The sequence below is a fragment of the Chaetodon auriga genome, chromosome 1, assembly GCF_051107435.1.
Source record: "Chaetodon auriga isolate fChaAug3 chromosome 1, fChaAug3.hap1, whole genome shotgun sequence".
NCBI classification, from domain to species: domain Eukaryota; kingdom Metazoa; phylum Chordata; class Actinopteri; order Chaetodontiformes; family Chaetodontidae; genus Chaetodon; species Chaetodon auriga.
In genome coordinates, this window is record NC_135074.1 from 24,829,206 (window position 1) to 24,850,656 (window position 21,451).

The window sequence follows — 21,451 nt, forward strand, 5'->3', positions numbered from 1 at the left end:
CACGTGTCTCTCATGCGAACATATGAGAGTTGAGCTGCATGTAACGTTGCCATCTAGCGTTCAAGATTCATACAGTTGCAAGAAGCTGTTTTGTTCATTTTATTTAATCTTCAGAATTTTTACAGCATATTTCTTGCAGGTTATGCATCTGAAATTGTTTCACAATACATAATTTTTTGATAAATCCCAATATAAAATTGACAACATTACAACTGCTGACATAAAATCATATGTACATTGTCATATTTCATTGCATTTCAACAGAAATCTCTATAAAACAATTCAACGTAATAAAAAAACATTTGAAAGTGGCATGGTAAAAGGGGAATGTTTACTATGAAGTTTAGATGTATTAAAATCAGACTTTCCATTTAACATGAGAAGAAACCCTGAGAGTTCTGCAGTGACATTATCAATGTCAACAATCAGAGGAAGTTGCAGTACTGGTTTCTACAAAATTATGATGATAAGCACTGAAGGCACTCAGTGGAGAGGACATTAAAACTGGTGCAGTGTATACAAGGACATCAAGCACACATCAACAAACAATTCTATAAAACAAGAAGAATTACATAAAACTGAAGCCCTTTTCTTTACTGTGGAGGTAACTTCCCTAAAGAAAAAAAAACTACCACCAGTTACACCCAAGAGCAGAATAATCAAGACACACACGCACAAAGGCCTTGCACTGTTCTGTAACTATGCCAACATACTGAGATTAAATCTAAAATACCAACTACTTTCTGGATTTCAAAGCTCTCTAAAACCTTTTTCCCTGGTGTTTTGTTCACTGGGTAATCTGTAAAATGTTTGTCCGGTTTCTATTATTTGTATGACGTGGCTTTTGGTAAACAACAAAGGTACACAATGCCCCGGGCAGCGTTTATACCTGAGCCACAGAGTTTGCAAATTTACACTCCACCCACCTACCAACTTCCTGTTTAAAATGGATCAGATGATCCATTGAGGGCGCCATTTTGGCTTCCCTGCCCTTCCTCAATCAATCCTCCCACAAACAACTCCTCTACATGTTACATAGGGACAAAACTGGGCAATTGGACTGAAGTCGTTGAAGGTAAAACGGAACACAGAGGATAGTGGTTGATACAGGTTGGAGGCCTTAGTCGTCGTAGTCCCTCCTCCGGGGTTTATTGGCAGGCACAGGTTCACGATCATCATAGGGCTCATTGTAGCGGTCATCATCATCATAACGACGGTCTCTGCGGTCATCGTCGTAGCGGCGGTCATCGTCGTAGCGGCGGTCATCGTCGTAGCGGCGGTCGTCATCGTAGCGGCGGTCGTCATCATAGCGCTCATGGCGGTCACTGTACCTGTCTCGGCGGTCGGAGTAGTCACTACGGCGGTCGTCGTAGTCGCGCTCATTCCGGTCCTCGTAGCGATCGCTGCGTCCGGTAGGGCTCCTCAAACTGGACTCATCGTAACCTTGTGTGTCCTCTTGTCCATCGGCACGGCGACTCTCACCGTTTCTAGCCAGCTCTTTGTCTTGGTACTCCTCCTCATGAACTCTGTTAAATGAACACGAAAGGTGGATGTTTGCATGTAAAGGGTTTGTATTCTGTCATATTTCTCTGGCAACGTCTTGAAATGTTTTGAGGCACCCTTCATAAATCAGACCACAGACATCTGGCAGCCGTGAGGTTTATCTAAAGCCGGAATATCTGGCAGACTGAGCTGTGATATTCATACATTCTGTACTACACCAGTGCATGTAATCCTGTCAATTTGAGCCATCGTGGTCTGTGTTCACATCACAAACGCTCATGCTGCTTGAGTGAAGAAAGCGAGCTTTTGTGTTTTTGATACGGAGGTTCAAAAATCCATCCTTGGATTTATACAGTAGAGACATGAAACATACAGGCAGTATCACACGCTCACAGATAGACAGAGGACAAACAGTCATTTGATCAAGTGGAGCGAATGCGGATGTGCAAAAGGAACAAAGGGGAAATATCTGAGGTGTGTTCATGTTTTTTGATCACACTGTCAGCTGGAATAAAGGATTTTTGGAAGTCTGCCTTCATTTAGTCACATGAAGAGGAAGTTAAACTGGGTGCCACATTTAGACAGCTGTTCAAATTATTTTGGACTTTTTTGCTTCTCTTGCTCAAACTTCTTTCACTTCTTTCAAAAGCAGCTGAACACCTGAACAGACTCTCCCCGTGAGCTGTATTTGACTTTGTTTTTAATTTTACTGCACCAATAGTTTTTCTTTTCTTTTTACATTCATGAAAAACACTTTACCCTTGTGAATAAAATGTGCTCCATAAATAAAAGTTTTGGTTTCTGAGGAACCCTTTGCAGACAGAGTTCTTGCAATACGGCCATAAAGAGGTACCACCATTATGTTGACTTTGCTTTTTGTTTTACACTGAACTAAAAAGCTCCTGCACATTTCTGCCCCAGTCTGTGATTTTACATAGTAAGCTGGAAGGGAAATAGGCCTGACAGGTGTGACATGCAACACAACAGCACCGGTGGCTAATGGCTCCGGCTAACCCACATAACCATGCCCCCATTCTATGTTCATATGTTTTTTACAGAACATTGACGTGGAGTAACGGTACAACACTCCCGCCCTGAACATGCTGTATAAAAGGAAAAAACATTACCCCATGGCATATTCCTCCTCTTTCTTCTTCTTCCTGCAGCAGCAGCAGTAGACGACGATAACGAGTACGATCAACGCGGCGACCACTCCACCAATGATTCCTGCAGTGGAGCCAATGTTCATGGAAGCTGCAGGAAAGAAGGAAGACCAGTTGGAAGAAGAAGAGGAGAAGGATCCACATTACAATGCATCGCTGCAGAGATGTATTGAGTAGGAGTACTAGGCTCCCATAATGTTAACAAAAAGGTGTTTTATAAGGCGGAACTCACGTGGCATGACTGCGAGGGTGATGTTACAGGTAGCAGAGCGGATCTTGTTACTTGAAGTGCAAATGTAGAATCCGGATGTATCTTTGGAGATATTGTATAGAGACAGGATGCCTCCCTCTGAAAGAAAGAGAGATGGTCAGTTCTTATATTATATATTCTTATATATTTTATTATCAATTCTACAGTGTTTCAGCTCATAAAAATCCCAAGGATGTTCAGTCGATGGATGCTATTTATTGCTCCTTCTGAAGGTTTTATTGTACATTTTGGTAATACAAAGGCGTAATGATGCAGAACAGTGAAAAAGTACAGCTCTTCATCAAAAAAACAAACAAAAACAAAACAAATGCAGTGTATATCATAGTATCGGTCTCAGGTTTTTCAGTAACAGGCCACAACTTGTAGTCTTGTACATCAAGTGGAGCAGAGAGCGACGTGATCCTCACCCTCACTGTGACCATGATGGTCCTTTAGCAGAGGTAAGTAGCCAGCGGGCTTATATTTTTCCAGGATGGACAGTCCTGCCAGCAACCGTCTCACTGATACTTACTGTCGGTTGTTCTGGGAGCTGGAACCCGAGGTATGTTCTTGACATCTCGACTTTGCCACTTGTAAGTGGGTGCTGGGGAGCCTTCCTCAGACACACAGGTCAGATTGATGTTCTGGCCGTACTCTGCTTTTCCCTGAATCTTACAAATGGGTGTAGATGGAGCAACTACCAAAAAAAAAAGAAATTAGGAAATATAAATAAAGAATAACCTCACATTTTTAGCATCATTTAGCAAGAACGGTGCAACATAAAGATGCCAACTAGCAACGCAATAAATTGTCCTTTTGATGATCTACTTCCTCATGTTACAGACTGCTTTTTTTCACTTCATTGTTACAACAGCTTACATATTAGAACAATTAAACGCAAAACATGATACTGACCGAGCTTAAACATCTCAAATACTTTAAGTGATATCTGATGTTATACTAAACAGAAAAAAGGGCACCCACTTCTGAAGACTTAAAAGCATAAAATTTCCTTGAAAACATATGAAACGTTACCGAGAACCACCAAACGTGCTGTGTCGGCCGGCTTGCCCTCATCGTCACCCGGGATCTGGACACGACACTCGAACACCTTGTTGTCTGCTAGAGTGATGGAGGACAGTTTCAGGTTGGCCTTTCCCGTTTTAAGGTCTACGTCCAGGGACACCCGACCTTCATACACCTTCTTGACGTCAGTAACTGCACCAGTAGAATAATAAGTCAGGATCAGCATCTGTTTGACAACGACAGCATCAGAGGAACATTAAAAGAGGATGAAATCAAAGTTATCTTGTCTTCTTATTGTTCTTATTTATGGGATAGCATTAAAATTACATTGATGATAGATAGTAGACAGTTAATGGAGAATCATGCACACATGCACATACAGTATGTATATATATAGACGTAGTAGTCTGACCTCTTCAGCATTAGCTTGTGGAGCCTCAACAGACCATGAGATGATAACTAGACTGGGGGTGGATTTGGGTTGAAAGGTGCAGGGCAGTGTGACGTTGTCACCCCTGGCATGCTCGTATACCTCCTCTGGGATATTCACCTGGATGGCACCGACACCTGACAACACTGTCACAGATTTAGAAGAAAAAAGAGAACATTGATTACAATTTGGCTGCAATTGCCTCTCACTAATACAAACAATAAAGTGTGTTTACATCGATGAAGTTATGGTAGTCTGAAAGCATCACAGCCTGTGGGTAAAAGGGACCTTTACACAGAATGATTCAGCAGCCAGACCTGAGGTCTGTGAAAATAACTTCTGAGGCCTTGCCCACCCACATACACCCACCACACAGACAACTTACTTTGTTTCAAATCTGCTGTTTCCAACTGAAATAACTAGTCAATAAAAAGAAACCAACAATTTTTATGTGGCCTATTGTTTTTAAGCAAACAAACAACAAACAAACAAACAAACAAAAATCAAGTTCCAGCGTCTTGGATGTTGTCTGCTCTTCTTAATCGTCTGCGTTATTAAAATAAATATTTTTGGATTTTGTACCTTTGTCGAATAAAGCAAGACATTTTTAACCTCACCGCGCGCTCTGAGGACTTCTGATGAGCAATTTACAGGCCTTGACCAAATGCTGTACCCACTTATCAAGAAATTAATTGATAGTAATCGATAGTGAAAATAATAGTTAGTTGTAACCCCGATTGAGTTTGTTTATCTCTCAAAACATGTCCAATCTGCCTTTTTCAAAAACTAAAAACCATCCTAAAAACCACCCCATAAGGTCGCGTCTACACGAATGAAAACAAGTCGGCTCAAAACCACAATTAACATTCGATCATACTGATTTCAAGAGCTGGCATCATTTCTAACTTCTAGTTTGTTTGTATATATTATTTTGTGAATAAAACAAGGACACAAGTCACCTGCATGAACAGGTTACTCGGGCCTCCTCTGAAGGTGCGCAAACAGGTGTGGCAGCTCGGTAAGGCGCAAAGAAAAAGAAGCAAATGTCATTTCTGACGGGAATACTCACCCAGACACAGCAGAGTCAAGGCAGAAATCCTCTCCTCCATCGCCAAGACGTTTCTCAAACTAACCGTCACTAAATCTTCGGTGTGGCCGCGCTCCACACGATAAAACAGAGATCCGGAGCCGCCCGGTTCCTATTTGCATCGAAACCTGACTGCGTCCTTGCAACGATGCGCCCGATGGGTGTGCCTGTCGCCCTCAGAGGACTGACAGCGCTCTCCGCCAATCACTGTGGCTCGTGCGGCTCAGGTTAACATTCTTGATCCGCACACCTGGCGTGTTTCGGCTTGTCCTGTGATCCAGCACTTGTACTGTGGATTTGTCAGGCTTGTTCCCAAACCTGAGCAAACACATCAGAGTCAGACATGTTGAGCTCCAGCTGGAGTTTATGGTGTCAGCAGCCCACGATATTAACAGATCACGTCTGTAGTATGATTTTCTTTATTTTTTAATAATCAGCTTTATGTTGCACGAGAGAGACACATAATGGGCGTTAAACTGCTCCTTGGCAGTGTGTGGGTGGTGCAGTGAAACAGTGATGTGAGCGGTTGGAGCAGGAGAAGCGTTTGGTCCTGTCCGACAGGTTTGACGAGGATTTAATCACCTGGAGGCACACACACACACACACACACACACACACACACACACACACACAACGAACGAGAAAGAAGTAAAAACAGAGCAACAATGTTTCCGGGATTTACGTTTCAATTCATTTCAAGCATATCATAGCTCTGATTGAGGTCAAAGTATTTGATTAGACTTGACTAAATGTTTGAGAACCGGGCTGTAGCACCCATAAAGAGATATAACAAGCATTTTTTTTCACTTGTTATTTTATTTTTGTTATTATTATTGTTCTAATGATGTCTTTGCTGGATTCTCCGCAGCTGTGAGGGAAACCAGCCGAACATGCGCCCCTGACGACTGTTCCAACAAAACCACAGCCCAGCGTTGCCATCTACTGTCCTTAAAGGGTCATGGCAAGCACATTACATTGCCTAAAACACCAGATTCCTCACACAAAAAGAAAGAATTTCAAAAGAAAAGAAGACACAGACATCATTTCAAAAAAGTACGCACAGGAAACACGTCAGAGTCCTAAGAGCCTCCCTTCACGCAAATCTGACCACACATCAGTGACATACACACACTGCTGTAGCTCTGAGCCTCCTTCTCTTTGCAGGCTTGAGCTGTACTGTGTTGCTGTGTTTCATTATGGCACCGCTCTGTGGATGTGACTGGAGAAATATCCAAACGTCCATCCTGCTGGACACAGATGGAACAAGGCCACGAATGACTGAATGTGCACCTGCTTTGACAACTGAATAAATGACACAGTGTTTCTGAACTGTGGAAAACTTTACAAACATTCATCGTTCAGACATCGCTGTAAACACTGGCAACCACTTTCAAAAAAAAAAAAAAAAAAAGGCCTAATTTGTGCAGTGCTAACATTTCAAAAGAATTGCATGGAGAAATACGACCTTTGCAGATATTTCTCATACATGAAACACGAAACACTGCATCTGTTTGCTGTGAGACGCTGTTTTTCCTTCGTGCTGGAGGAGACAACAGTTAATTCTGTGAAGATCCTCCGAAGAGGAGCCGCTTCGGTTTCAGGGTCCACACTGTCCTGCCTTACCGGGACACTTGAATAGAACAGAGCCATCGTTAGAGCTCTTTTTAACACCTGTGTTTCTCCAGCAAGTCCTCCATATCAAATGACAATATACACTGTTTGTCCATGCCCTTAAGCTTAAATAATAATGCCCATGATCATCATTGCTGTCATCATAATCCACTCACAGATAAACATACAGGTTGTGGTCAGTGATGCTGCAGAGAGGCTGAACAATGCAGACAAACACAAGCAGTACACTGATTCAAAGAGCAGGCAGACTGGCCCGAATACATGAATAAAGTAAAACAAATTTCAAGGACTGCCGTTTTTCATCTACGTGACATGGCAAAAATCAGGCTCATCCTGTCTCAAAATGATGCAGAAAAATTAGTCGATGCATTCGTAACTTCCACGTTGGATTATTGCAATTCCTTACTATCACGCTGCTCAAATTCGTTGCTGAATATTCTCCAGTTTCTCGAGAATACTGCAGCATGTCTCATGCCATGGCCCTGCCTGACATCCACTGCAACTACTTTGATTACATCCACTGTCACTGCTACTGTATCATCTATATGGAAAGTGTAATGGGATTTCTTATTATTCATCTTCTCTGTCCCTCAGTCGTGAACCAAACGATTTCATCTTCTCTTTACTCAGTCGTAAGCATTCACTACCTTAAAGCCAAATGATTAACTGTGTCATTTGATTAGGTGTATGTATGTGTTAATCTGCTGACCATGACACCATGTATGTACTCATCTACTGATTAAGGGAACATCCTGCATGATCAAAGCTGCTGATTGACCATTGTCCTGATAGAACAACACATTATGTGCCTATTATGCTAATATTCTTCTGATGGTAATTTCATCCTATTAACATCCTATCACTTCTTGCCATCTCACTCCGGGCGGCAAGGAGGAGTCCGTCTGCAGGCGTAAGAATAAACTCCCAGAAAGACAACAAACGACTTTGAATTGAAGATATCATATGTCTATTGGTGTATTTAACTGTGTGGTGTGAGAGAGTTGGTATTGCTGATGCTGTTTTCACGATGCTCTGCCAAAGGATGTGGTCAAAGTTCAAGGTTTGACTTCCTGAAACTGTTTCTGCATACGAGCAGCCACAATGAGTCGATTGCACGTTAAAAGATTTTCACACAGTCATGCACCAATTAATTGTGGGAATTAAAGATGGTGTTGGTGTCAGTACATTACAAGGATCATCATTCATGACACACAAGAGAGCACAACATTGCATAGGTGTAACCTTCAAATCAGCCTTCTTTGTAACTCCTCCAAGTGTCTCACAATGACACTTTCAGCATGTGTGTCATCACTGAGTGGTGGCCGCAAAGGAAAAATGAAACACTGTGCCTTAATCATAACTAGTCAAGGCTGGAGGCTGTGAAGATTTGTCCTATCAGCCACCTTTTTGTTCTCCACTTAGAAGATTTCCAGTGGCTCAAACCTGCTGCCTCAACTGTCTGTTCAATTCTTGTACATCCCGCAGCATTTTGTGTAACTGTGTGTAAGTTCACAAGAGCTTCAGTCTGGCATTTTGTGGCGTAGAGTAGCACATCACAGGCAGGGAACCGCAGCGGAAGATAATTGAACGGTGTATTTCCACTGTTAAATTAGGCAGCAAGTGCCTGCTCATCGTGAGAGCGTCATCTTTTGCTTGATATTTACATGACATTTTGAGCTACAAGAGTAACCTTTTCCTTGCTTAAATCATTAATTTCCTTTATTGTGTTTTCACAAAGCCAGGAACCCTTTTATAAGGGATGAAAGTAATCCAAGGATATTTGTTTGTATGCATACATTTGTGCTTTTTCCACCCATAGGCAGGCGTATGCATATTTGTATGTATGTGAATGAGAATATACACTTTGTTTTTTATCCAGGCCATCTTCTCACCCCCTGTTCTCATGTCCTCCTTCTCCTCTGCTTAACACTATAACCAATTTCATCTCTTGCACTCCTGGCAGTCTTATCTCGCCTCCACATAATGACTCCGGACCCCACAGCACCTTTCGTTTGTTATCTCATACGATTAAAGCACGCAAAATTGCCTGGCAGCCCTTGACAAACCGCAGAGATAAACAAGGATTAGAGATGTTCTTTCTCCGTGGCATATTACACCCTGCTGGTTCACAGGTCATCATTGTTTCTGCGTTCGTATCTGTGACGTCTGTGTTAAAGAAACATTTCAATGTACCACCTGTGAGGGGTCCCTCATGGATCATTTCTCTACTTGAGTGCCTGCTGATGGCCTGCGAGCCCGTTTTCATCTCTGGTACCTGTGATGTTCCATTATCTCGAGGCACTTGAAGGTCCATAGAGACATGACTTTCTACAGGTACCCCCAGGGTTAGTGCAGGGTGTGGAGCTACCAGGAGATCAGGTAAATTCGACCGGTCAGTCCGCGAAAACACCACATCTCATAGGCCTCACAGGAGCATAACATGACTCACTCTGTGGTTATTAATGCATCACGGCCGTTTTTGGACACAGTTTCAAGTGACTGGATCTGAACTGAGCTCAGATTCTCAGCATGCAGTTTTGAAAGATGTAAGATCTGCTCTTAAAATGAAACCTAATGACTCTGACCCTTGACTTTCCTCTAGCACCACCGTGAGGCTGAATGAGATCTCTATCTAACTATTGGAGGGACTGTCATGAAACACACATTCATGGTCGCCTCAGGATCACTTATTAGAACTTTGCTGATCCCGTAACGCGTCATTTAGCGCCTTCTTCTTGTCAAAATTGTCCAAAACAAATACCTGCAAAACAAATGATATTCCCATCAGCCTCTGCTAGTGCTATTTAGAAAATCTTAGCATCCTGTCTTGCTAAACTAAGGTGGTAAATACAAACATTACACCTGCTAAACATCAGCACATTATCATTATCATTTCGTGAGCATGCACACACTGGATGAGGCAAAGATACACTCTCAGCAAGTCTGTTCGGTTCAGTTATTTTGAATTTAAAACATATTTGTCTCTATCAAGGTCATTTCTGCTGGCAGCTCACAATAACACAGACAACACAGACAGGAGGACAAAGCAAAACAAGACAGTTAAAAAACCACATGGACTTTCACCTACACTGAGTGTGACATATTAAAGAAGCTATGCTGAACAAAAGCAGAGTAAACAAAAGCAGGTGAAGGACAACAAAGCTCTGATTCCCTTGACGTGTCATTTGATGGACGCCCGTTAATTTCCTCTAGATCTTGTTTGGTAGAAAGTGAAGCAAAAGAAGTCGAGTTTCTCTTTGGCTCCAGAGATCTTTAGAGCACTTTCTTACGCGGCTTGTCTTTCAGAGACATTGCTGTGAATCTTGCAGTAAAAGGTGAAAAGACTTCATTGCAGATTACTAAATGGATTAAAAAACCAACTGCACTGCAATTAAGTTTCAGAGGCGGACCTGCTCCTATGCTTCACGACCATCTCTGTATTCACACCCCATGATATTTGATCGTCAAATGCAGTTTGTATGTTAGCATATGTACCACTCTTTATGACTTTTTTTAAAAATACTGATCCAAAATCAGTAAAGAGAAACGGGACAATGACAAACACAACAGACTAAGGATTTTTTTTTCTTTCTACGGTGAGTTGTATCCCCCTTTAAACAATGTAACGATCAGATTGAGCCTTTTCTATCATATTTGTAATCATTTTACTCTTTATCTCTCACTGACACACTCACTGACTGCTCTTTATTGGCGCACGTTGAGCGCACTGGGTGGCAGCCCGCTCAAACTGAGGAAGACCTGAACGCAACCCTAAAGTTGGAAACAAAATTGACAGCACTCTAGTTTTGCCTTCTGTCTGTAAACTCAAAGGATCTGTCCGTATTTCTCTGAGTTTGAACTTGTATTTAAAAAAAAAAAAAAAGAATATCTCGTAGGTAGTCAGTTGGTTTAACGGTGGGAGAGATGGAGCATCTGTAACCAAACGCGTCGCGCAGCGTCACTGCTGCCCAAAGCTCTGCACGGACGATGTGGTTCACAACAGGGGTGGCCATCGCTTCTGTTTACGGTGTAATCAGCGTGTTGGGGCTGATCGGCAACATCACGCTCATCAAGACGTTTTGCTCAGCCAAATCCATCCGCAATGTGCCGAATCTCTTCATGTCGAGTCTCGCGCTGGGGGACGTTTTACTGCTGCTGACCAGCGCCCCGGTGGACGCCAGCCGCTTCCTGTCAGAGGAGTGGCTGTTCGGGAGAGTGGGCTGTAAAGTCATCCCCTTCATTCAACTCACTTCGGTTGGGGTGTCTGTGTTCACTCTCACAGCTCTCTCTGCTGACAGGTAGGCTCCAGTTTCTGTTGTTCTGGTCTTCTTACTGACCTTATAGTCACTGGGCTATCACTCACTATCAATTCACAAAGGACCTGTGTGGCAGCCAAATGATCCAAATCTCATGTTGTTTTTGTCCTAATTAAAATATATGTACACAACTGATGTTTAATCATTAGAATGGAGGGTAAATATTTTATTGTGTATTGATCAGAAGACCCGTTACGCACGAGAGAGCGGTGGAGGCTGTTGACACGTGCGCAGAGACAAAGGCAGTCAGGTGCTTCAGAATCAGCTGTCAGTTAATTGATGTCAGCGAAGGATTTCAAACTTTTGATGGCAATTTCAGATGACTTTTTGGGTGGCAGACGAAAATCACTGTCACAGTCAGGAGGACACGCTTCATATCAAAATGTTTTACAGCCTCGGCTGCCAGAGGAAAACTTAAAATGTGTTTATGAGATGTTTCAGGATGCTTTAATATAAATGTGATAAGTATCCCTTTAAAATCTAATAGAAAAGACTCTGGATCATCTATCTAAAAGGACAAGAAATCCTTGCGGGAAAATTATGTTTTAGTCGCAAGTGTGTGTGATGTGAGCGTGCGTGAGTGAATGTCCAAGCGTGCATGTGTTGGTTCTTCCTCTTTCATCTCCCATCTTTGTGCCACTTGGTTTATTTTTTTCTCGCCTAAAGTAGCACGGACTCCTGACTAACCTGCGTCACATGACCTTTTGAGCGCAGGTAATGAGAATAATGTGGAGAACAGGATCATCCCTCGAGCTTTGTATAATAATCATCATCATAATGACAAGGCTAATGTTTAATTCACAGGCATTCCTGGAGTCCCATTACATTGATGGCATCTTCGTTGAGCTTCAAGATTATTCAATTCATCTTGCATAAAGATAAGATAAGATAAGATAAGATAAGATAAGATGTGTGATCCCACACTGGGGAAATTCATTTATTCCAGCCAGCAAATATTACAAAAAGCAAACACAGTGGCATAAAAGGATCAAGATAAAAAAGTGTACAGGATACAGAAAAGAAAAACAACTATGTATTTCTACATTATGTACAGAATATAAAAATACTAAATGCCATAAAAAGTACTATTGCCAATATTCTTATGAGAAAACTACTTAGTTGCATTATGCTTCAGGTTTGCAGCACAACCTGCAAACACGTCACAGAAGGCCGCCTGTAATCTGTGAACACACTGTGATCACATTTGAGACTGTTTCCTCCCGCAGAAGCTGTTTAAAGGAAAATTTTGACATTTTGGGAAATATATTTATCCTTTTCATCTAAATCTCACCAAGTACAAACATATTTCCTGGTGTGTTTGCTCGGTTGTTGTTGTCATGTCAGCAGATAACCATGGTCATTCATGCTAATGTTATGGTATGGTAATTGCAGTATTCAGCTCTCTGAATAATGTGTGCATTTCCATCATATTTATTGTCAGGTCCCAAAGCTATAGATGACAAATTTGTAATGCCAGGGTGGCTTACAATAAAGATCATATTCAACTGTTCTTATTTCATTACATTGGCTGCCTATACATGTTAGATCTGACTTCAAGATTCAACTTTCAACTTATAAAGAATTGCACAGACTTGCACCATCCTTCTTATCACCTCTGGTCTCTCCTCATATCTATGATCTTACAGCGCTGGTCTCCTGACTGTTCCGAAAATAAACTTAGCATCAGTCGGTGGTCAGGCCTTCTCTTACCGAGTCCGTCTTCTTTGGAGTCGTCTTCCTACCCAAATCTGAGAGGCAAGCTCTAAAATGCTGCTCTAAATACTAAACTACGGCTATCCAACGTAAACTCAGTCTGTGTGCGCCTGCTCATGTACTGTATGATACACTTCCATAGTTTTTGTGTGTTTTACTAATGTTGCTCATTGCTGCTGTAATTACATGCACAGCTCTTTGAGGCATGTGATGTTGGGCAATACTAAACTTTCTCCTGACAATGCAAAATGCAAAGAAATGTGATTTGCATTTAAAATAGCACAGCTTCAGCCTGACTGCATTCCCCGACTTTTGGTTTGCATTATTTAAAAATAAAATAAAATAAAATAACACTATGCCATGCAGAGTGCTGAGGTTACAGAGGGGGCTCATTTTAAAGTTGAAATTTTGAACTATGAATAAACCACAAGCGCCTATTTTGTACTGGTGTAGGGCATCTGTGCAATATTTGGATGTACAGCATCTTTGCAATATCTTTGTGTCAGACATCTCTCCACATTGTGAAATAATGGGAGTCACCATTGAACAAATGACCCACAGGGCTCTGCGGTCGAAGTTTACTCAGCTGGGCAAGCTTCTCTGTGCATTATTGGCGATCAATCATTTTAATTACGTGCTGCAGTGACAGGAAGGTGCTCGACGTGGGTGAGAGGTGATGCTCCAGATATGAAATGGCTGCCGGAGAGGTGAGTGTTAATGAGTCTTGACTGACATTTCACGCTTCATTAAACCTGTGTCTCTGTCAGTGTTACACATGCGCCCAACATTCACCTCACTTACTAATTTTAATTCTAGTTTCATTCAGTGTCTTCATTCTGCTTTGTCATTTGGCAGCAGGCTGAGCAGGACCTCTCCTGAAGCTTCAGACTGGTGCTGAAGATGGCTTGGCTTGCTGCTGCCTATTCCTCAAACACAGCTGAATCATTTGTTTTTGTGGAAATGTGTATTGTAGACTGCATCATTTTACCATTGACTTGTGGGATTATGGCATAATGTAATTAATGAATATTCCAGGCATTTTATACTTTAAATGTCTTTATGTAAACTCATTCTGCCCGCCTGTTAAAACTCACATTAAAATGCACCAAGTTTTTCTGAAAAAGCTGTTTCTTGGCTTTTATTTTACCCACTCCCACTATAAAAGGAAGATGGGTCAGTGTTGTCGTAAAGTGCATGGAAACGAGACCATTTTTTAAGTGGGCCCCAAGCAACCACTTTGTAAAAGTTAATGTGGATCCAAATAAAGAATAAAAGAAAAGAAAGAAAGTAAATCTATATTTAATCACAGTCAAACATGTCTTACTGGAAATAAATAACTAGAAATACACAGTAATACAGCCCGATGTTGGAAACAACAAGCCAAACACACAAATAAGTCAATCCTGATAACAACTTAAAGAACCTTCTTCCATTTATTTCAACATATGTAATTAACTTCCCAATTAACTGAAATAACCCCTCCTAACAAGCCCAAATCAAGGGTTTTGCTTTTTGACTCTTGAATGCATCGTCAACTGCAACCACATGTATGCAACAAACCAACTCAGACAAATTCTTAGACATTTGATGGGGCTTGTTCTTTTGGTGCTTCACAGAAATATCACATGGATCACAGCATCATTATCTTCGACAATTTCTGTCAGTCGCATGGACCTTTTTTCCTACCTTTGATCACGAGCATGACTCACTGATTTCACATTCAGATTTTGTAATGCTTTCTTCTTCTCAAATAGCCCCTGCTTGAACTTACATTTGTTCTGCTTCTGCAATTGAAAGACCACGCTCTTGAATAAAAATAGAAAAAAAGCCTCATACCAGTTTGGCAGACTTTTTTCCCAAAAAGTCAACAAATACAGGTTTAAAGAAATGGAGCTCCGCCTGCAGGTTCACAGCATCACTCACAGGATCCGTGACAACAATCAACTTCCTCTTTACGTCCCCCCAAAGCAGCGTAGTTCCAAAAGTTAACAGTTCAGATGATCGATGCTCACGCTAGGAAGCACCAATCCTAACTTGTAGCATACCAGAATGACAGGGAGAAACTCAGCTAAAAGCCTCTACCAGGCATTGCCACCAAAACGAAACATAATTCATACCCTAATAAATTATATGGGCATGAAACGAAAACACGGAAATAGCATATGTGCACTTTAGAGCGTCTGCTGAGCTCACCACGTCCCGCAAACCACACAAACCTGGTATCATATGAAAGCAGAGAGTCTGATATGATCACAAAGATGTCCGCCTCCTCACTGTGCAACGAAAACTCAGCGAGCCAGCAGCCAAAGAGCAGCAGCAAAAAACTTTGCTAAATCATGAAGTATGTCTTACCTTTGCTGTTTTGTGGTCAAAAGTTATATTCTAGCAAGAAAAAATGCTGCTGATGTCTCCTCCTGTGACTCTGTGTTAGTTTGACTGCTCGATAGAGGTGTCGATCATCAAAATTGAACACTGGGTTGCTGAGATATTGACCAGTGTAAGTTAGTTTCATCGCTCCTTCTCATGCACACAGAGGAAACTGCTGAGCCGTTTTAACTTGCATTTGGTCATTTTATGAGAGACAGGAACAATAACAAGCAGATAAAAGGCTGAAAAAGGGTTTTCAACACAGGAGTTTCTCCATATGCCTGGACGAGATACTGGTACTGGTACTCTGCTCAGATGCACCCAGATGAGCGCCCGGACATACCTGTGTTAAAACATCTGGAAAACTGCAGTTACTCATCAGATATTACTTTACTAATTCCCAGCTGAATTTGGCTACTATCCCATGATTTAAAGGTGGTTTTCACTATTTTTTTATTTTTTTTTAGGCGGAGATAAAACTGAAAATTTCAACCGTGTTCAAGATAAATTTACTCTAACACAGTAACACATATTTGATTCTGACACTTCTGCAGTAATCTGACAGATCTTAGCTTTCTTTTGAGACCAAGATTATTCATACAGTCCTCGTAGTTGTGAAGATATACTCTATTTATTTTGGGTAGGTCATTTCAGATAGGAGCCAGACAAAATAGGCCTCGTTTAACTACACAACCAGCAATCAAAGGTAAAATTCAGAATAAAACCATTGGTATGTTAATATTTATTGGAGTAAAAACTGAGCTAATCAGCTTCATCAAGACTGTGCGGTTATGGTTTGCATAGATCTGAGTGACAATCAAGGCTGCTGACATGCATTTTTCACTCTGTGCTTTTCAATAGTTTAATGCCTTAGACATGGATTCATGGAATAAATGGAGGACGAATTAAAACAAGATGAAATTAAATAGACTGTGGAGGTGAAGTGGGCGAAGTACAAAAGTACTGCCTTCTGTATGAGCTGCCTGTTTGTTTCAGCAGGTTTAAACCAGGTTTAATAATCGTTACTCCCTTCAGATATTCACAACACCACGCAGGTTGGTGTTATCTTTAAGATGGGCTTTCATTTCCTCTCATTTTCTATATTACTTCCTCAAGGTCGACAGTGCCGATGCTTTTACCCCTAATGCCTAACAGATCAATTTAAGACATTATCAAGAACAACTGATGACAGCTGATTGGGAAACTGTATAAGGCTGGTGTTCATTCTCCTCTTGCTTTACACTTGCTTGATGCAGGACGACCCCTCCAATGGACCATTTGACAGCATATCTTCTTATTCAAAATGTAATATTAATCTTCTTCATTAATACTGTCTACTGTTTTGGTTCTGTGTCACTGCTCTGTTTTTAAAAAGATGTACACAGGCCAGCAGCAAGCAGCCAGTAAACACAGTGGAACATTAAAGAGCAGGGTGCTTTCCCGGGGCCAGGAACCAAAAACAGAACTGAAATTAGAGTGAATATTAAACTTACATTCACTCGGTGCCAGAGACATCTCAGAATTAACATTGATGTTGCTCCATGGGAAATGTTTATGAGGAAGTTAACCATATCAACTGAAAATATAATATGTGGCCAAAAAAATAAGTTATTGCAGATTTAACTGTTGAGCAAGTGATGAAATAAGTTACAACTTCATTTTAAAGGGCACAAAGTGTTAAAGGGGGACCACTCTTTACGGTAAGGTCATAGTAAGACACATCATGTACAGGACAAATAAATATTTATTTCTTAATGTTTATCTATCTATCTATCTATCTATCTATCTATCTATCTATCTATCTATCTCAGGTATAGGGCCATCGTGAAGCCCCTTGACATCCAAACACCAAGCACCACTACCAGCATTGTCCTGCGGGCGGCGCTCATCTGGGTCTTGTCTCTGGTCCTGGCGATCCCCGAGGCCGTCTTCTCAGACCTCGACACCTTCAACGTCACCTCCACCAATGAGAGCTTCGTCACCTGCGCCCCTTATCCCAATGCGGGGGAACTGCACCCTAAGATCCACTCCATGGCCTCCTTCCTCATTTTCTACGTCATTCCCCTGCTGGTCATATCCATGTACTACAGCTTCATCGCCCACAGCCTGATGAGGAGCGCCTCCAACCTGCCTGTGGAGGGCAACATGCACGCAAGACAACAGGCCAGTGTTGTTATATAGTCTTATATTATAGTCTTAAAATACTAGAAGCTGCCCATTAGATGCCCTCTATCTCTTCATAGTTTTACAAAATTTAAGATGGAATTCCACAAGATTAAATCCACCAAGTCGCAGAAAAATTACAGATGATATAACCGCAGTGACTTTAATGGTCTGCGATCGGCTGGCGACTGGTTCAGGGTGTACCCCGCCTCTCGCCCATTGCTAGCTGGGATAGGCTCCAGCCCCCCGCAACCCCGAAATGGGATGTGCGGGTAAAGAAGATGAATGAATGAATGAATGACTTTAACGGTAGCTACAATATTGCACAAATCGGTGGTGGAAAGCCAATAAGAACATTTACTGCAGGACTGTAGTTAATAACAACATACAAATGCAGTTTATAAAGTAATGCATCAGTAATGATAATCCAATAATCATGTATAAATGTATTAAAATCCATGTCTAAGTGTACAATGTGTAATATATAAAAAAAACTAACACTGAAATGGGTCATTCTGCTTCACGATGAGCACTTTTACTTTTGGTACTTTCAGCACATTTTGCTTTTACTTGGGTAGAATTTTGAATGTAGGACTTTGTGATAAATTACTTTCACATTGTTTTATTACTACTTCAGTAAAATCTCTGAATACTTCCTCCATCGCCGACAGGAATACAATTAAGCATTAATTTTACTTCATGTTATTTAACATTTTTGCTCTGTCGTTCAACAGGTTGAATCGAGAAAGCGCTTGGCGAAGACCGTGCTGGTGTTCGTTGGTCTCTTTGCAGTTTGCTGGCTGCCCAATCACATCATCTACTTATACCGCTCCTATCACTACTCCCAGGTAGACAAAAAAAACTTTATTTCTAACATCTGTTTGTACTGTATACTGGAAGTGTAACTCACAGTTACTCTATGTATTTGTATTAGTTTATGTCACATAAATAAGTGTATTTGTATCTGTATTCAGCTTTATAGCTTTCAGAAATCATCAATGCAGCTTAATTTACTGTTTTTAATTGCTTTCTACTGTCATGCATTCCTCATGTATATTTTAACCAAGTTGCTAAATTAAGTACTTATTTATTGGCTGCGTAAGTGTTAATGGTCAGTGGAGACTCACTGGGCCATATAGCGGGCACTTTCTTTAGAAACTGGAGGTTGTGTATGTGAAAAGGTCTAAATGCATTTAAGGTTGATCTGGAGGGTTTGATAAAAATGAGACAGCTCACTGGGAAAAATAGAAGTTTGTGCATGCAATACGAGGCAGTTCAGATTAAAATAAAGCATCCAGACAAATATTACTTACACATTCATATTCGAATGATGTATTTGTACTTGCTTACAGTAAACGAATGCCTCTATTTCCCTCCATTTTGTCTGAACCATTTTCTCTCAACCCTCCACCCTGTCTTTGGCCCCGCCAGGTGGACACGTCCCTGGCTCACTTTGTGTGCAGCGTGGTAGCTCGTATCCTGGCCTTCACTAACTCCTGCCTCAACCCCTTTGCCCTTTACCTGCTGAGCAAGACCTTCCAGAAGCAGTTCAACCAGGAGCTTTGCTGTTGCTGTCGTATGATCTTCAAGCGTACCCCACTGAGCCCGACACATTATAACACACATGTGCCCTCTGTCCGCAGCACACTTTAACTCCATGGCGAGTCTGAGCATGTTCAATGGCAGACGGCTCTGTCAGGGGGATTGTGCGTAAGGGAAGTGTGGTTGTGTGTGTGTGTGAGAGAGAGAGAGAGAGAAAAAAAGAGAGAGAAAGTTGTACAGCATGTTCATGTGTTCACCTGTGCTTTCCACATGTTTCACCTCAGTTCCCCTCATAATACAACAAGTTGGTAATGCTTTCACTTAAATTGAGACATGCTCATTCAACCCATTGCTCTTTTGGTGATGTACCAGTATAGTAGTCTTATTTAATTTGTAGTCGTAGCAGTTTGTCAAATACCTTTTGAAATATGTCACTTGTTTTTCTACAAGCTTACTGCTTGGTTGTGGCAGCATTATTTAAAAAGAAATCTCAAAGCAACCATTTTTTGCTCTTAAGTCAGTGGTCTTGCTAACTACATCCCGACATAATGCAAATGAACAGGATCCTTACATGAAGATGAATAGTTGAATTATTGCAATCAAAGGTGTACTCCAGCATTTAAGTAGTCCACTTCCATTCAGTTTTGGGACTTGAGAAAGAGATATTAATGCAATAGAAGAGTGATCAGGATCAAGTCAACCAAGGCCCATGTATAACTATAGTAACTTTGACTGTTTTGCAACTCTAAAGACATTGGATCCTACATTTTCTAACCCTGCCTCCTATGAAATACATTACATCTTGTTGGTGACTGGTTATGTTCACAGGCAACATGGTTTCCTGTGAATTTGATGTAGTGTTTTTATACCACATGGTTGTCTGAAGGCATGACTTTGATAAGCTGCATCCTGAATGCCGCACGCGTGTAGACTGTGGCAGCAAAAGGTTAAGGTTAGAGAGAGATGATGAATTCGATTAAATGTCAACAACCAGTCATGTCACGTGCTTGAAGTCACTGAAGTGTGTTAAAACGCGCTTAGACCACAGACCACGCTCTTTCTCTAACCTTCACTGAGCCTAACAGCCATAAATTAATCATGCTTTAGTTGCCATGAGCGGATATTTATGAAGAGCCGACACCCATAGTGTCTCTGTGAGGCTGCACTTAAGCTAAATGCTAATATTGGCAATACTAGTGTCCTAGTTTAGCATATTAGCATGTGAAATCTTGCTAATTAGCAGTGCAACGCATGCATCATTATTTTTCTTTTACGAAGTACCTATACTTGGAAATTAACAGTATATACTGTAGATAAAACTACTAGAAGACAGGGGGAGACAATTCCCATAATGCAACACGACAGGATCTCTTGGCTATATCCTCTGTACCTGAATGAGCGCATCGTTCAATCTCCACACCTCCAGTTTCTCGCAGGCTGTTATGAATGTTGTCTCCACACTAATGCTGAGATAAACCTGGAGACATCATCAGGGATATTCAGAGCCCCAGAAGACATCATTCAGCTGTTTTCTCAGGCTGAGATGTACTCCTCAGGACAACTTAGACTAATCATCTTCAATATAGTGAATAGACAGAAGACATTTTGATAGAAACCAGTATTAGTCTTCAGAAATGGCAGAATAAAGCAGGTCACCAGTCAAATAACCTTTTAAAAATGATAAGTGTAAATGCTTTTGCTTTGATGTTGCTAAAAGATAAAAGTTGCCATGTGCTTTAATATGTGGTATCTGTTTATATCAGTGGAGATTCTGATGAATATTGATGTATAATATTCTGCTGCACCCTGTTGCTGTATGCGTGTAATGTTTTTAAATGTCTGATGCTGTGGTGATAACCTTCAAAGGTGTATTTTAAATGTTAGTTGTCCTCGGGTTGCAGAATGTTTATTGAGCTGTGTTGTGCACAGTGTGAAAAATGGATTGTCATTGGAAATGCATGTCTTAGAAAACACATTTGCAATGTGTGTGTTCAGATTTTTTGTGGTCTTGTGTGTTAATGCGATTTACATTCAGTTTCATGGAAATTAAACAGACACTAAGTCAGTGTTTAGCTTAAGCGCATTATACCACACATTTTTTTTTTCCAATAGAAGAAATATAATATAACATCGCTGAAAACGGTATTCAAACTACTGTGAACTATATCACTTTGTCATTTTATTGAAAAGTTAAAGTGGAGGCTCAAGAGCGCTTTTGTTCTTTGGCTCTGTTAAGAGTGTTAGTCCTGTTGACTGTGC

At 41.1% G+C, this 21,451-nt stretch overlaps 2 protein-coding genes across 2 annotated transcripts; one reads left to right on the plus strand and one right to left on the minus strand.

Annotated features, from left to right (window-relative positions):
• Positions 1–316: 316 nt before the first annotated feature.
• On the minus strand, positions 317–5,591 carry gpa33a (glycoprotein A33 (transmembrane), paralog a). Its single transcript, XM_076738201.1, has 7 exons — positions 5,442–5,591; positions 4,355–4,518; positions 3,952–4,168; positions 3,449–3,613; positions 2,899–3,015; positions 2,631–2,757; positions 317–1,526 (listed from the first exon to the last, which is right to left on the minus strand). Exons 1-7 carry the CDS (start codon positions 5,479–5,481, stop codon positions 1,121–1,123), a joined length of 1,236 nt encoding a protein of 411 aa, XP_076594316.1. The 5' UTR covers positions 5,482–5,591; the 3' UTR covers positions 317–1,120.
• Positions 5,592–11,078: 5,487 nt separating this feature from the next.
• Positions 11,079–19,303, plus strand: grpr (gastrin-releasing peptide receptor). Its single transcript, XM_076738910.1, has 4 exons — positions 11,079–11,389; positions 17,299–17,650; positions 18,385–18,498; positions 19,082–19,303. The coding sequence occupies exons 1-4, from the start codon at positions 11,079–11,081 to the stop codon at positions 19,301–19,303; spliced, it is 999 nt and encodes a 332-aa protein (XP_076595025.1).
• Positions 19,304–21,451: the final 2,148 nt, after the last annotated feature.